This window comes from Pongo abelii, chromosome 9 (assembly GCF_028885655.2).
Source record: "Pongo abelii isolate AG06213 chromosome 9, NHGRI_mPonAbe1-v2.0_pri, whole genome shotgun sequence".
Classification (NCBI taxonomy): domain Eukaryota; kingdom Metazoa; phylum Chordata; class Mammalia; order Primates; family Hominidae; genus Pongo; species Pongo abelii.
This window is the reverse complement of record NC_071994.2, coordinates 59,003,816-59,018,439: the sequence shown is the minus strand read 5'-3', so window position 1 is coordinate 59,018,439 and position 14,624 is coordinate 59,003,816. Positions and strand designations below refer to the sequence as shown.

General features: G+C 40.2%; 1 protein-coding gene across 1 annotated transcript; it reads right to left on the bottom strand.

Annotated features, from left to right (window-relative positions):
- Positions 1-1,091: 1,091 nt before the first annotated feature.
- Positions 1,092-5,343, bottom strand: SAA4 (serum amyloid A4, constitutive). Its single transcript, XM_009246542.2, has 3 exons — positions 5,253-5,343; positions 1,921-2,059; positions 1,092-1,194 (listed from the first exon to the last, which is right to left on the bottom strand). The coding sequence occupies exons 1-3, from the start codon at positions 5,341-5,343 to the stop codon at positions 1,092-1,094; spliced, it is 333 nt and encodes a 110-aa protein (XP_009244817.2).
- Between the last annotated feature and the right edge of the window lie 9,281 nt (positions 5,344-14,624).

Here is a 14,624-nt window from a genome sequence, read left to right as displayed (position 1 = left end):
AAAAAAAAAGAAAGAAAGAAAGAAATAAACCAGAGTCCAAGATAGCAGTTTCTAGGATAGAACTCCTAGGATTAGGCTTCTCTAAGCAATATACCTTCTTTTTATTGAGACAGTGTCTCACTCTGTCATACAAGCTGGAGTACAATGGAGTGATCATAGCTCACTGCAGCCTTGACCTCCCGGGCTCAAGCAGTACTCTAGCCTCAGCCTCCCAAGTAGCTGGGAATACAGGCACATGCCACCATGTCTGGCTAATTTTTTTGGTTTTTAGTAAAGATGAGGTTTCACTATGTTGCCTAGCTGGTCTTGAACTCCTGGGCTCAAGCGATCCTCCTGCCTCAGCTTCCCAAAGGGCTAGGATTACAGGCATGAGCCACCGCACTCAGCCCACAATGTACCTTCTCCATAAGGAAAGAGGTCACTAGGGGACAAGGCCTAGAGGCAGAGAGTGGGCAGGATGCAATGAATTGGGCAGTACAAAGTCTGTATACAGAGAGGCCTGGAAACTGCAACAAAATAACCTGTGAGGCCCAGGAGAGGTGGGGATTTGGGGGTAGAAGTCCGATCTGAGTTACAGAGGAGACTGATGGAAGACTGCCCAGGGCTGTGCCAGAGCCATGACTCCAGTCACTCAGAAGCCCAGGATGATGGTCAGTGCTTTGCCGGCTTAGGCTTACTCAGGAGGGGAAGCTGGGGCCGAAAATGACCAGAGAAGCTTGGCTTGGGTCATGTGAGGAGCCTGCATAGTTACAGGCCAGCTGGGAGTCCTTGGTCCCCCTCAGTCACAGGCTCATCTGCCATGGTGCTGTTTATCTTCCATATGGCCTCAGATGACCATTCTTCCCAGAAAGTCTGCCTCAATGTTTCCAGTTTCCATCAACAAATTCAATTTGACAAACATGTATTGAACACCTCTAGGTGCCCTATACCAGTTCCTGGGGACACAAAGCTCAGTGACCCTGTGTCCCTGTCTGGGGGGAGAAGTGTGTGGCTCACAGCCCAGTTCCCCTGAGAGAAGAGGAGCAGGAAGCTCAGTATTTCTTAGGCAGGCTGTCAGGTCTGAAGCAATCAGAGTCTTTGCCACTCCGGCCCTATTCCTCAGCTTTCTCATTGGACTTCGAGTCCTCCAATACAGTGCTGCTGTTTCCAAATAAATAGTAGTCTATTAATCCCTGAAGATAGACCCTGGAACGGCTGCAACCCAAAGAAAGGAGACAGGAGATTAATCTCTTGACTCACCTGCTCACCTGAGACAACTCCACCTGCTAACTCCCTCCTCTTCTCCCACCCAAGGAATGACTGAGAGGGGGCTGGAAAACTCAAGGAAAGGGGAAGAAAACTATCAATCTTCTTGGGCAAAGGCCTAAGTCTGCTGATACTTTCTGCACTCTACAACAGAGTGCTTTCCCTTTTTTTTTTTTTTTTTTTTTTGGAGACAGGGTCTCATTCTGTTGCCCAGGCTGGAGTGCAGTGGCTAGATTGTGGGTTATTGCAGCCTCAACCCTCAACCTCCTGGGTTCAAAGGATCTCCCACTTCAGCCTCCTGAGTAGCTGGGACTACAGGTGCATACCACCATGCCTGGCTAATTACTTTTATTTTCTGTAGAGATAAGGGTCTTGCTGTGTTGCCTAGGCTGCTCTTAAATCCCTGGGCCCAAGAGATCCTCCCACCTTGTCCTCCCAAAGAGTTGGAATTACAGGTGTAAGCCCCTGCACCCAGCCCCTGCAACAGTGTGCTTTCGAGACCTCTCCTCGGTTCTTACTTTCCCTTTGTGGGTGAAAGGAGACATGTCCTCACCAGCCTTGCTCTGGCTCTGCCGGCCACCCAGACCCCAGGAGTGTGTGCCACAGGTTCTCCTGACTCTCAAAACAGGTAGGCACTGCTGGCCTCTCACTGGAGTCCCCAGGAATCTGTGTTACCTGATGAGTTTAGCAGCCCAGACACCCCCAGGTCCTCTTTGGGCAGCATCATAGTTTCCCTGAGCATAGAAATATCTGTTTGAATCTTGGTGACTGGATATCACTATGTCCCAATAGGCTCTGTCCAAGTCTCCAACCCCTGGAAAGAAAAAAAAATGACAAAAATGAACCCAGTGACATACTGGAGAAATGTAGAAATGAACATTTTCCACTGATTTCCAGATTTTGACCCTTGACAAAATAATCCTTTGAAATCATACGTGGAGGTAAACATTACTTCCTGTGAACAGCTTCCCTGAGTAACTGTAAGGAAGGTGCTTTTCCATGGATTACATTGAATTGAATTGGTTGGCAGTTGTCATGCCCTGGGCTACATCTTACATGGGTCTGTGTGTGCTGTGTACAAAGAGGGGACGCTCGTGTGAGGAATGTCACAATGCAGAATAGTACAACAGATGTAAGATCCAGGGACATTACAAGGGACTTGGTGAGAAGAGGAGGGGGCTGCATATCTACCATAGCCCATAAGAAAAATACATCCTTACCAGCTGAGTGAGGACAACTAGGACTTGAATAAATCTGACTGTTATGGGCATAAATGGCACAAGAAAGCTGAGGGAATGGGCAGTACGTGATGAGGTGGAATGACCTGAGAGAGCTTCACAGGACCTGTATAATCAGACTTATCATGAAGGGCATGAATGTAAATGTTTAACTCTCTGCCCTGACAATTAAGTTGCAGTTTCCACATTCTTCAGTTGGGGCGAATCATACCTACCTCCCTGGTGGACTAAATGAGAAGATAAAATGAGGTAACATACATAAAATGCCTAGCATATTGGAATACTTGATGCAAGTTGGATTCCTGTTCCTATTAGTGAAGGGAAGTGGTGACAATAAGATACCACTATACACCCAACAGAATGACAAAAATTTTTCAAACTGACAATATAAATTGTGGGCAAAAATGTGGAACAACTGGAACTCTCATAATTGTTTTGGGTTTTGTTTCTGTTTTGTTTAGTCAGGGTCTCTGTCACCCAGGCTGGAGTGCAGTGGTGTGATCATGGCTTTCTGCAGCCTTGATCTCCTGGACTCAAGTGATCTTCCCACCTCAGCCTCCTGAGTAGCTGGGACTACAGGCACCTGATAACACACCTAGCTAATTTTTTTTTTTTTTTTTTTTTGGTAGAGATGGGGTCTCACTTTGTTGCTCAGGCTGGTCTCAAACTCCTGGCCTCAAGTGATCCTCCTGCCTTAGCCTCCCAAAGTGCTGGGATTACGAGTGTGAGCCATCATGCCCAGCTCTCATAATTGTTCATGGAAGTGTAAATTGGTACAATTTTGGGAAGCTGTTTGCTGGTATCTACAAAAGCTAAATTGACATGACTATACCTTATGACTCTACATTTCCATTCCCGAGTGTATACCCACAACAGAAACGAGGGCTTATGTACACCAATGTTTATTGCAGGTTTAGCCATAATAGCATAAAACTTTAAAAGCCTAATTATCCAATAATGTAGGACAAATTGTGATATCAGTATACAATGGAATACTATGTAGCAATGAAAAAGAACAAAATATTAATACACATGACAAATGCTGTCATGTATATTAGTATGTCATAATGTTGAGTGAAACAAAGCCAGATACAAAAGACATATTCTGTATGATTTCTTTTATTCAAAGATCAAACACAGGGACACTAATCAACAATGATAGATGTAAGAATAGGAGTTACCTTTCGTGAGAGTTGTTAACTGGAAGAGGGCATGAGAGACCCTTCCGGGGTGTGTGAAATGTTTGACATCTTGATCTGATGGTGTAATATGGATGTTTGTATGTGTAAAAACCTCATCAAGCTATACAGTGTACTATATGTAAGTTATATATCATTTTAAAGTTTTTAAAAAGATTAGTGGAAAAACAGATGTTTGAAACAGGTCTAAACCAGGAAGAGCTATAGAAAGTGTCTATCAGTGCCTGTGTTGTTCAATCAATAAATATTTTTGAGTTCTGCTGTGGTTTAGGTGTTACCGAGTTCTTTAAACCAACTCACTTGGAAAAAAGAAAAGCTGTGATAAATAGTTTTAATTGTTACTTATGTACTGTGTTCTAAGGGATATTTCTCACTAACTTCATGTATTATTTTGTGTCTGTAATTTTGTCAAATAGTTTATCTCTGGCATGGCATGACTGTCCCTTCTCTGATGCATGATTTATGTTCATTCTATGTTTTCCAGATCTACTAGCAAGAGTTTTCTCCAAGCACCTGACAGATTCTGTCACTGGGTGACAGAAAAACTCAAGACAGTTGTTCTCATTGGCATTGTGCTTAAAGTAACCTGGGGAGTTTTTCAAATGCTATTCCTAGTCCCACTTCACTTCTAAGATTCTGACTCAGTAACTATGAGAAGAGGCTCAGGAGTGTACTTTTTAAACAAACACTCAGCCGATTTAAATGCTGGTGGACCATACAACAAATTCTGAAATACACTGACCTAAGGAAAAAGATATTCTCTACTATGTGCAGAAAAACTTAGTACATGCTACCAAAACTTTTTAAAAACTATTTAGAGAATATCATTTTTAAAAGCACAAAATGCAGAAAAAATGAGAATTTATAAAATTTCAATTGAAAAATTACAAAAAATTCAACTACAAAATGAATAACAACACATAAAGTTCAAAGTATTGCAAAACCTGACAAACACAATTTTCCCATTTTAACAGCTAGTCAATAAGATTCATTTCCCATCCAGAATGGCAGAAGTCAGTTTCCTAGCCGTATCTCAGCCCTCCTGTGGCTAATCAGTAGAAATTTGCTCTTTTTATTTTATGGATAGAAGTTAGGGCTTAATTTTCATGAGCTCTGCATCCCAAGCATTGGCCATTTGCTTGGGTACAGGATGGGATTTCTCTGTGCAAGCACTATTATTCTATTCTCTGCTAGGCATGTCTCAATCTTGGAGTATAATTGTGAACTCAGTATATTCCCAGAGGTGGATGAGCTAAATAAACATCATGCCCTGAGAAATTTGCCATCTGTAAATTTCCACAGTGGGAGATCACCCCCTGCAAGTTTTTATCCTTCTGCACTCTACACCAAGAGTACAGGCTGGGCCCAAAGCACCTTTAACCTCTCGTCTGGAAACCCCAAGGGAGGGTGATAAATCAGACCAGCCTAGAAGAAGAAACAGATACAGAAAACCACACTCCTGCTCTGACCTCTGTGTGGCTTCTCTAAGGAGCACTCACATCCAGTGAGTATGTGGTCCCTGCTCAGAATGAATCCTGGGTATGCGCCCTCCATCCTCCAGAGTTCTTACCTTGGACAGCCTCCTTGAAAAACGAATACCAGCTTTCACTGGTGACTCCCATGACCAAGGAGCAGAAAACAACGCCTGTGAAAAGCCTCATTGTGCTGAAGAGAAAGAAAGACAGGGGCAGAGAATCATTAAAAAAAACACAGATCTATGTTTTGAGCACTGAATTTCTTTCCTTTTTTTCTTTCTTTTTTTCCTTTTCTTTCTTTCTTCTTCCTTTCTTTCTTTCTTCCCTTTCTTTCTTTTTTTTTTTTTTTCTATTGCCCAGGCTAAAGTGCAATGATATGATTAAGGCTTACTGCAGCCTCGACCCTCTGGACTCAAGTGATCCTCCCACCTCAGCTTCCTGAGTATTAAGGACTACAAACGTGCACCATCACATTCAGCTAATTTGTTTTTGTTTGTTTGTTTTTTTTTTTTGGTAGAGACAAGGTCTTGGTATGTATGTTCGGCCCAGGCTAGTCTCGAACTCCTGGCCTCAAGCAATCTTCCTACCTCAACCTCCCAAAGGATTACAGGCATGAGCCACTGTGCCAGCCAAAGGACTGAATTTGAAAGACTAATTCCCCATTTCCATTTGTTTGTATGAGAATCATAACTGCATGAAAGATTGAAATGGGTTTTAAGAAGAAGCATAAACCCTTAATTCTCAGCCCAGATCTCTAGAAAGAATAAGAGGATTCCAACATGTTATTTGGTCTGTGGTCAATTTGTCGCCCAATACAGCAGACTAAAGTCAATCAAGAAGCATTTCCTGAGTTCCTACTCTCCTCAGCACTGACCCCATAATGAGATAGAAAACACAGTTTCTCTCCAATTGAAATTTGCCAATTATGTGAGAAAAGGATCTCAAAAGAGTCAAATAAGAGAAATTACTCCTTGGAAGAAACCTCACCTGTGGACCTTTCTCCAGCTGAAATTTCAGTAAAGGCAGAGCTGCTGGTACCTTCTGGCCATGGAGCTATAGTTGGTACCTCTGCTGGCTTTGGCATTAATGGGAGAACGGTTTTAAATCCAACAACCTGCCTTGCCAAAGTCCTTTTTGCTCAATTCTTTGAGTATTTTAAAAATTAACATATTGGGTAATAGTGTTTCCTTATCCAGAAGTAGTTTTCCAAATTGTGTTATCAAGGTATTTATTTTCTGGCAGTTTTTCTTAATTGCCACTTTTCCCTCTTTTTAGTTTCCTGTATCACAGAAGAGTTGTATTTGCAAAATCCAGTGGGGGAAGACAGAGGTCTTTCTCCACTTTCTTCTCTTTGTGTCTTTCCATTCTTACCTGTTTGGTAGGAGATCTTCCCAAAAAATTGCACATAGATATTACGCTGTAGGAAGTGATCAATATTATTAGCAAAGGAGATGTTTGCTTGTCTCTTGTGACTTCTCTCTAAAGAATGTAAGGACACAGAACAAGCAAGACTTGACTGTACCAGTCATGGGATGAGGTAAGGATTCTGGGAGAATACAAGGACAGGAATAACACCAGAAGATCAAGGGTGAAGGCCTTTGAGGCATAAAATCTCTTTTTTCATATAAATATGTATTATTCTGCACTTTCTTTTAAATTTACTATTTATTGGAAGTCTTTCCATATCAGGCTTGGTGCTTTTTTATTTTTTACAGCTACACAGTATTCCATTGCATGGATGGACCATAATTTATACAATATTAATGGCTGTTTTGACAGTTATTAACCTTTTGATATTGCAAATAATGATGCATTTATTAACCTTGTACATATGTCTCTTGCACATGTACAAATATATCTCTAGGATAAATTCCAACAGAAGAAACTCCATGGTGAAAAAGTATCAGATTTTATAAATTTTTTGTTTGTTTGAGACAGAGTCTCACTCTGTCCCCCAGGCTGGAGTGCAGTGGCATGATCTCAGCTCACTGCAACCTCCACCTCCGGGGTTCAAGCGATTCCCCTGCCTCAGCCTCTTGAGTAGCTGGGATTATAGGCACACGCCACCACACCCAGCTAATTTTTCTATTTTTAAGAGAGACGGGATTTCGCCATGTTGGCCAGGCTAGTCTCGACCCACTTACCTCAAATGATCTGCCCACCTCGGCTTCCCAAAGTGCTAGGATTACAGGCGTGAGCCAACGTGCCTGGCCCTAGATTTTATAAATTTTTATATATGCTGCAAATTGCCTTCCATGAGGGCTGTATCAATCTCTACTCCCACCAGAAATGAGTGAAAGAACTTGGTTCCACATTGTCTCTCACACAGTACACTCTCAAACTTTTTGGTCTTTGAAATTGTGAGTAAAATAAAACTCAAAGTAATTTTAATTTATATTTCTCCTATTATGATTTTGGTTTCACATCTTTCCACATGTTTAAGAGCCATTTCTATTTTCTAGGAATTGTGAATCCATACCTTCATATCAAAGTAGTCATTTTTTACTGGTTTATTGTGTTTTTATTTATCACATTACAGAAACTTTTTATATAGAGGGAAAATGAGTATGTTATCTAGGATATGAGTTACAAATATTTTTTCCAGCTTATTTATCTTCTGATTATGATGGCTTATGTTCTGCCAAAAGAAATTATTTATGTTCTTGTCTTTATTAATATTTTCTTTAGTTGTCTTCTCAATTTCATAGTATTTGAAGAGCTTTCCCTACTTTATTTTTTGTGGTTTTCTTAAACTCAAATATTTTTATTTCATTCCTTTTTAAAAATTTTTTGTGGGTACATAGTAGGTGTATATACTTACGGGGTACATGAGATATTTTGGTACAGCCATGCAATGCGTAACAATCACATCATGGAAAATTGGGTATCCATCCCCTCAAGCATTTATCCTTTGTGTTACAAACAATCCAATTATACTCTTTTGGTTATTTTACAACGTACAACTAAATTATTACTGACTATAGTCCCCCGTTGTGCTATCAAATACTAGATCTTATTCATTCTAAGTATTTTTTTTATACCCATTAACCATCCTCACCTCCCCTCACTCCCCCCTCCCCACTACCCTTCCCAGCCTCTTGTAACCATCCTTCTATTCTCTATCTCCATGAATTCAATTGTTTTGATTTTTAGATCCCACAAATAAGTGAGAACATGTGATGTTTGTCTTTCTGTTCCTGAATGATTTCACTTAGCATAATGACCTCCAGTTCCACCCATGTTGTTGCAGCTTTCCCTACTTTGGGTTATAAAAGAATTTTCCATGGATTCACCAGATAATGTTAATATTATTATTATCATTTTCCTTATTTGTTTATAAATATTTAGCATATTTGGAATTTGTCCTACCATAATATATACAGTATGTTTTCAACATTATGTTATTTTAGATGGTCACCCAGTTGTACCAATACCGTTTGTTGAATAGTCCGTCTTTTACTTACTACGTTAACATACAACCTTTATCACATACAAAATTCTCATATGCACTTATGTCTAATTCTGAGGATTTGGCTCCACTGATCAGGTTTTTTCTATATGTAAGTCAGTACTACACTGTGTACTTATTGAGGCTTTATTCAATGTATTAATTGCCCTCATTACTTTTTTTTCAGAAGTAGTTGGAGTTCATTTTCTATTATTTCTTCTAACTGCTAGTTTTTGTATCCACACCTTCTTGTCTGTTGTGTTTTGATTGATGTCTGGGGTGTCCAGGAGTCCTATCATACCATCTCCCATTCTCTCTTATCACTGCTCCATTTAGTTCTCCAGACCTTCCCCTGCAACCACCTTCACAAGATAGTCAATGACTCCATGTTGCTTAAGCCAAAGGTGAACTCCTCAACTGCTGAGCAGAATCTGATACTACTAATCAATAGCTCCGTCAGGGATTCTGGAACACCATGCTTTCCTAGTTTTCCTCCTTTCCCAACAGCTGCTCCTTCTCAGTCTGTTTTGCTGTATCCAGCTTCTCCTCCAAACTTCTTACAGAATGGAGACACCCACACTGAGCCTTCAGACCTGTCTTCAGTCTCCATTCACATGCTGAGGGAGCTCATCCATGCCTCTTAGCACAGCTTCCAAAGGCCATGGTCTTGTTAGTGGTGGTTATTTACACTGAATCTTCATTGCCTGGATCAATGCCTGGGTCATGTAGGGATGAAGAAAAAAAGCTTCTTCCTTCACTCTCTAGAGTTCAGCTGAAAATAAACTGACAAAGGCAGATTAATAGGAGAAAAAGTCATATACATGTATTTTAACTTGCATGGGGAAAATCACAGGAGGGTGATTTCCCAATAACCCAGTGGGGTACAGGTGATTATATACTATTCTTCATAGGGGAGGAGAAGATGGGGAATGTAGACAAATTTTTTGAAGTCATAAATGATTATTAGGAAGAATGAGTGGACCTGGGGGATAGAAATTAACTTGTAAATGATTCTCTTGAAATTTGAATGAGCCCAATAAGCAGGTGTCATCTTTTGAAAAAGTTGTATTCCTCAGTCATCTTCTCTGAAATAATGAGATTTCATGGAGCAGGTGGAAGGCAATTGTTTTCTCTTTCATGGGATGCAGCCATAAGGCAGATAAGAGAATAGCAGAGAACAGCCTCTTCCAGCATCTGCTGCCTTTCAAGGGCCTTTAAAATAATCAGCCTACCAGGGTACTGTATTTTGGGGTGACATTCCCTGGGTTCCTTTAGTCACATAGCTACTTATTTAATAAATGTTGATGGTACTGGTATAAAAATAGACACATAGATCAATGGAACAAAATAGAGAACCCAAAAATAAAACCCCATACATATAACCAACTGATCTTTGACATAGTCAACAAAAACATACACTGGGGAAAGGATACCTTATTCAATAAATGGTGCTGATGAAAGTGGATAGCCATATGCAGAAGAATGAAATTTTATATCTCTCATCATATATATATATATATATATATATATATACTCAAGGTGGATTAACAACTTAAATGTAAGACCTGAAACAAAAAATTCTAAGAGAAAACCTAGGAAAATTCTACCAAACATTGGCCTAGTCAAAGAATTTATGACTAAGATCTCAAAAGCAAATGCAGCAAAAAAAAAAAAAAAAATACATACAAGCAGGAATAAACTAAACTAAAAACTTCTGCACAACAAAAGAAATAGCCAACAGAGTAAACAGACAACCTAAGAATGGGAGAAAATATTTGCAAACTACGCATCTGACAAAGGACAAGTACCCAGATTCTACAAGGAACTCGGACAACAAGAAAAAAGCAAATAACCCCATTAAAAAGCGGGCAAAGGACGTTAACAGGCATTTTTCAAAAGAAAATATGCAAATGGCCAACAAAATATGAACAAATGCTCAACATCACTAATCATCAGAGAAACACAAATTAAAACCACAATGAGATACCATCTCACACAATCAGAATGGCTATTATTAAAATGTCAAAAAAACAAGAGATGTTGGTGAGGATGTGGAGAAAAGGGAATGCTTATACACTGTTCATGGGAATGTCAATTAGTACAGCCTCTGTGGAAAAGAGTATGGAGATTTCCCAGAGAACTAAAAATAGAGCTACCATTTGACCCAGCAGTCCCATTACTGGGTACTACCCAAAGGAAAATAGATCATTATATAAAAAAATACCTGAATGTGTGTATTTATCACAACACTATTATTCACAGTAGCAAAGATATGGAATTAACCTAAGTGTCTATCAACAAATGATTGGAGGGGTGTGTGTGTATGTGTGTATATACATATATACACCATAGAATACTATTCAGCCATTAAAAAGAATGAAATCATGTATTTTGCTGCAACATAGATAGAACTAGAGGCCACTATCTTAAGTGAAATAACCCAGAAAGTCAAATATCACATTTTCTCACTTATAAATGGGAGCTAAATAATGTGTACACATGGACATAGAAGGTGGAATAACGGACACTGGAGACTCAGAAAGATGGAGGGCGGAAGGGGGCCGAGGGTTGAGAAATTACCTGACAGGTACAATGAACTCTACTTGGGTGATGGTTACACTAAGAACCCAGATTTCACCATTATGCAATCTATCAGTGTAACAAATCTGTACTTGTACCCCCTAAATCTATAAATAAATAAATGAATGAATGAATATTTTAAATAATAATAAATGCTGAATGAACACATGGAAGCACATTCCTGAACGTTTGAAGTAATTCCTAATTCAATGACATGTTTAAAAATAACAAGCAGCTCAATTTGCAAGTAGCATGAGGCACATGAATTAGTCATAGGAGATAAGACTGAAAAGCTTGGGTACCCTATTAGTCAGGGTTCTTGAGAGACACAGGACAAATAATTTACTTGTGTATGTATGTATGTATTTATTTATTGTAAGGAATTGGCTCACAAGATAATGGGGGCTGAGAAGTCCCACGATCTGCCCTCTGCAAGCTAGAAACTCAGGAAAGTGTAATTCAGTCTGAGTTCAAAGGCCTGAGAACCAGAGCAACTGATCAGGTAAATCCAATTTGAGGGCAAGAGAAGATGAGAGGAGATGTCCAACTCAAGCAGTGAGGCAGGGGAAAAGGGAGGCAAATCTGTCCTTCCTCTATTTTTGTTCTATTCAAGCCTTCAACAGATTAGGTGATGCCCAGTTGCATTGAGAATAGCAATCTACTTTACTGAGTCCAATTCAAATGTTAATCTCCTCTGGAAACACCCTCACAGATGACCCCAGAAACAATGTGAATCTGGGCACCCTCAAACCGACACAAAAATAAATATAACAGTAGGCCGGGCTCAGTGACTTATGCCTGTAATCCCAGCATTTTGGGAGGCCGAGGCAGGCAGATCACTTGAGCCCAGGAGTTCAAGACCAGCCTGGGTGACACGGCAAAACCCCGTCTCTACAAAAAATATAAAAATTAGCCAAGTGTTATGGCGCACATCTGCAGTCCCAGTTATTCAAGAGGCTGAAGTGGGAGGATCTCTTGAGCCCCGGGAGGTCGAGCTTGCAGTGAGCCATGATCATGCCATGGCACTTCAGCCTGGACGAAAGAGGGAGATGCTCTTAGTTTCGAAACAAAACAAAACACAACTATAACATAGAGCAATGCAATGTCCCTTTCCCAAACTTTTCTAACAGAGAGAAGCATGTTAATTCTTACTGAGGAAAACCAAGTAATTAATAAAAGGTATTTGGGTGTGTCAGAGCATAGGGATTAGGTGTGACTTTACAAATTATAAATTCCTGGGTAAACCAAGCACCTTTTTCCTTGGATACAAATTTTGATTTAAAATTTTGTTTTCTTGTTTTTTTTATACTTTTTCTTCCTCTGAACCTATGGACTATATTGAATTAAATTTTTTTTTCAAATTGTAGATTTCAAGAAGGGGAGTGATTTGGTCCTTTACAGACGGATGAATGAACTTCTGTATCCAAATCTTGCTTTGATGAATTATTTCTAGTAATAATATGTTGATTGCAAAGTTTTGAATATCTACAAAGACTCTGAAAGCTTGTTTTATTTGACTTTGAAAGCCATTCTTTCTCTCATCCTCCCTTTCTCTCTCTCCTGCCCCCCAAACTCTACAACTTCAGTACTTGTGACAGAAATCTAATTGTAAGCATTTACAATTGCTATTGTAATAATAGCATTACAGTCTTTTTTTACAACTTGGGGTCAACTCAGACTTTACTAGACTGAACACTAATCTCAACAGTGGATTGAGTCTGCTCCCATGAGCCAATCTTCCACCCCTCTCTCCTTTATCTTATTTATCTTGCCCTTGCCTTGTTTTGGCATTGGCACATCTTTGAGACTCAGACTCAAACCTCCTATACCTCCTATACCTACACTTCTATTAGTGTCTTTTGATGAGAACTGTATGAGAAAGTTCTGTTGTAAATAGTTCTACTTTATATCCATACATTTTCTTCCTCCTTGACAAATAAATTTGTCTTTCCTCTGTAAATATAATTTCATAACTAATCTTCTCACCTTAGGAGTCCTCCTCAATCCTTTTTCAGAGAAAAGGGGTATGCCAATTATCAGTTTCTTTATTTTGAGCTCCACACCCACCCCTTTGCCCTATTTGTGATGCTGGAGCTGGACCCTGTGAACATTTCTCCTTTGCCAGTTGGGCATGATGTTAATCTTCACCCATAGAGGGCTCTAGAGGGCCAAGCAGGAGATGAAGACATCTTTTCCTGATCTTGTATACTTTGCTTCCTTTCGGCTCCTGTGGTACTCTTCTCCTGTACAGGACACCCAGTGGCACTCGCCCCAGAGATCTGAGTAGCATCCCAAGGCCAAGACAGTTTCCTGACAATTTCTGTGGCACCTCAGTAGGATGTCCATGATGTTTACCAGCAGCCCACTTATCTTAATCAGCTTGGGCTGCTGTAACAAAATAGTACAGCCAGGCTGTGAGTTGGGGTTTCAACATATACATTTTGTCAAGACACAGTTCAGTCCAGAGCACTGCCACTTCCACAACTGGCTTCCCAGGGGGTTTGATAACCTATCTCCTGCCCCCAAGCAGTTTCCCAAATTTGTCACAGGAACCCTAGCTGCATTCCCAGAGCTAAGTTACACCCTGGGTAGCTTCCTGCCAAGTTTCATTAATACCTCAATGGAGTTCTTATATGTTAGTTTTGGCTTGAAGGACCCAGTAAACTATTTGCCATCCAATGTCAGTCTTGTGAGGGGCCCAATCTTAAATTTATACCTTCTCATATTCTGTACTCTTAGAAGTTAATGCTGCTATCAGTTAATAATTCTTTATATTAAAATTTCCCTTTTCAAATTACTGCTTGGTTTCTGTCTCCCAAAGGGACCCTGACTGATAAAACAGTTCTTCTCTATCTGGCTCTCTCTCCACTGCCACCACTTCCACAACTTTGATCTAGTTAAGCTCCAGAAACTCAGAAAACATTCATAAAAGGAGTCACATTACATATTTAGACTTGAAAGAAGGCAATGAAAATAGAGTGGAAGAGAACCGCATTGGAGGCATTTTTTAGATGGAGTGGGTAGAAATTCATTAATGCCTGGATTTGTAGGTGTTGCTGAGAAATGAAAGGAAGATTGGTGTGGCAGTCACTGAGGCAGGATTTCACAATTCAATTATCTGTGTCCCCTGCCTCCAGAAACAGAGATCACTGAGGAACGAAGAACTGGGGGACAGAGAACGTAACAGGAAATAATTGACAGGAGGTGAGAAGCCTGGACAAGGAAGGGACTGGAAATAGCAACAATGTAACCACAAAGGTCTGGAAAAAAGGAGGTCTAATTTGTGGAGGGGTTGATGCAGGTGTCTGCACTGTGACTGCTAAGAATGTCTCCTCACATCCAAACACATAGGCCTACCTAGGCTCATCCTTCACGTGGGTGTGCATTGATTTCCCCTTTGTACCAAACAGGCAGTCAGCACCAAAAGAAGAACTCACTG

What these genes read in the sequence shown, in the direction of transcription:
- SAA4 (XM_009246542.2), bottom strand. Translation starts at nt 5,343, where the DNA reads ATGAGGCTTTTCACAGGCGTTGTTTTCTGCTCCTTGGTCATGGGAGTC. An exon ending in TTTCAAGGAGGCTGTCCAAG is followed by an intron (nt 2,060 to 5,252) that starts GTAAGAACTCTG and finishes TTTTCTTTCCAG; the next exon opens with GGGTTGGAGACTTGGACAGA. An exon ending in TGGGCTGCTAAACTCATCAG is followed by an intron (nt 1,195 to 1,920) that starts GTAACACAGATT and finishes TTTGGGTTGCAG; the next exon opens with CCGTTCCAGGGTCTATCTTC.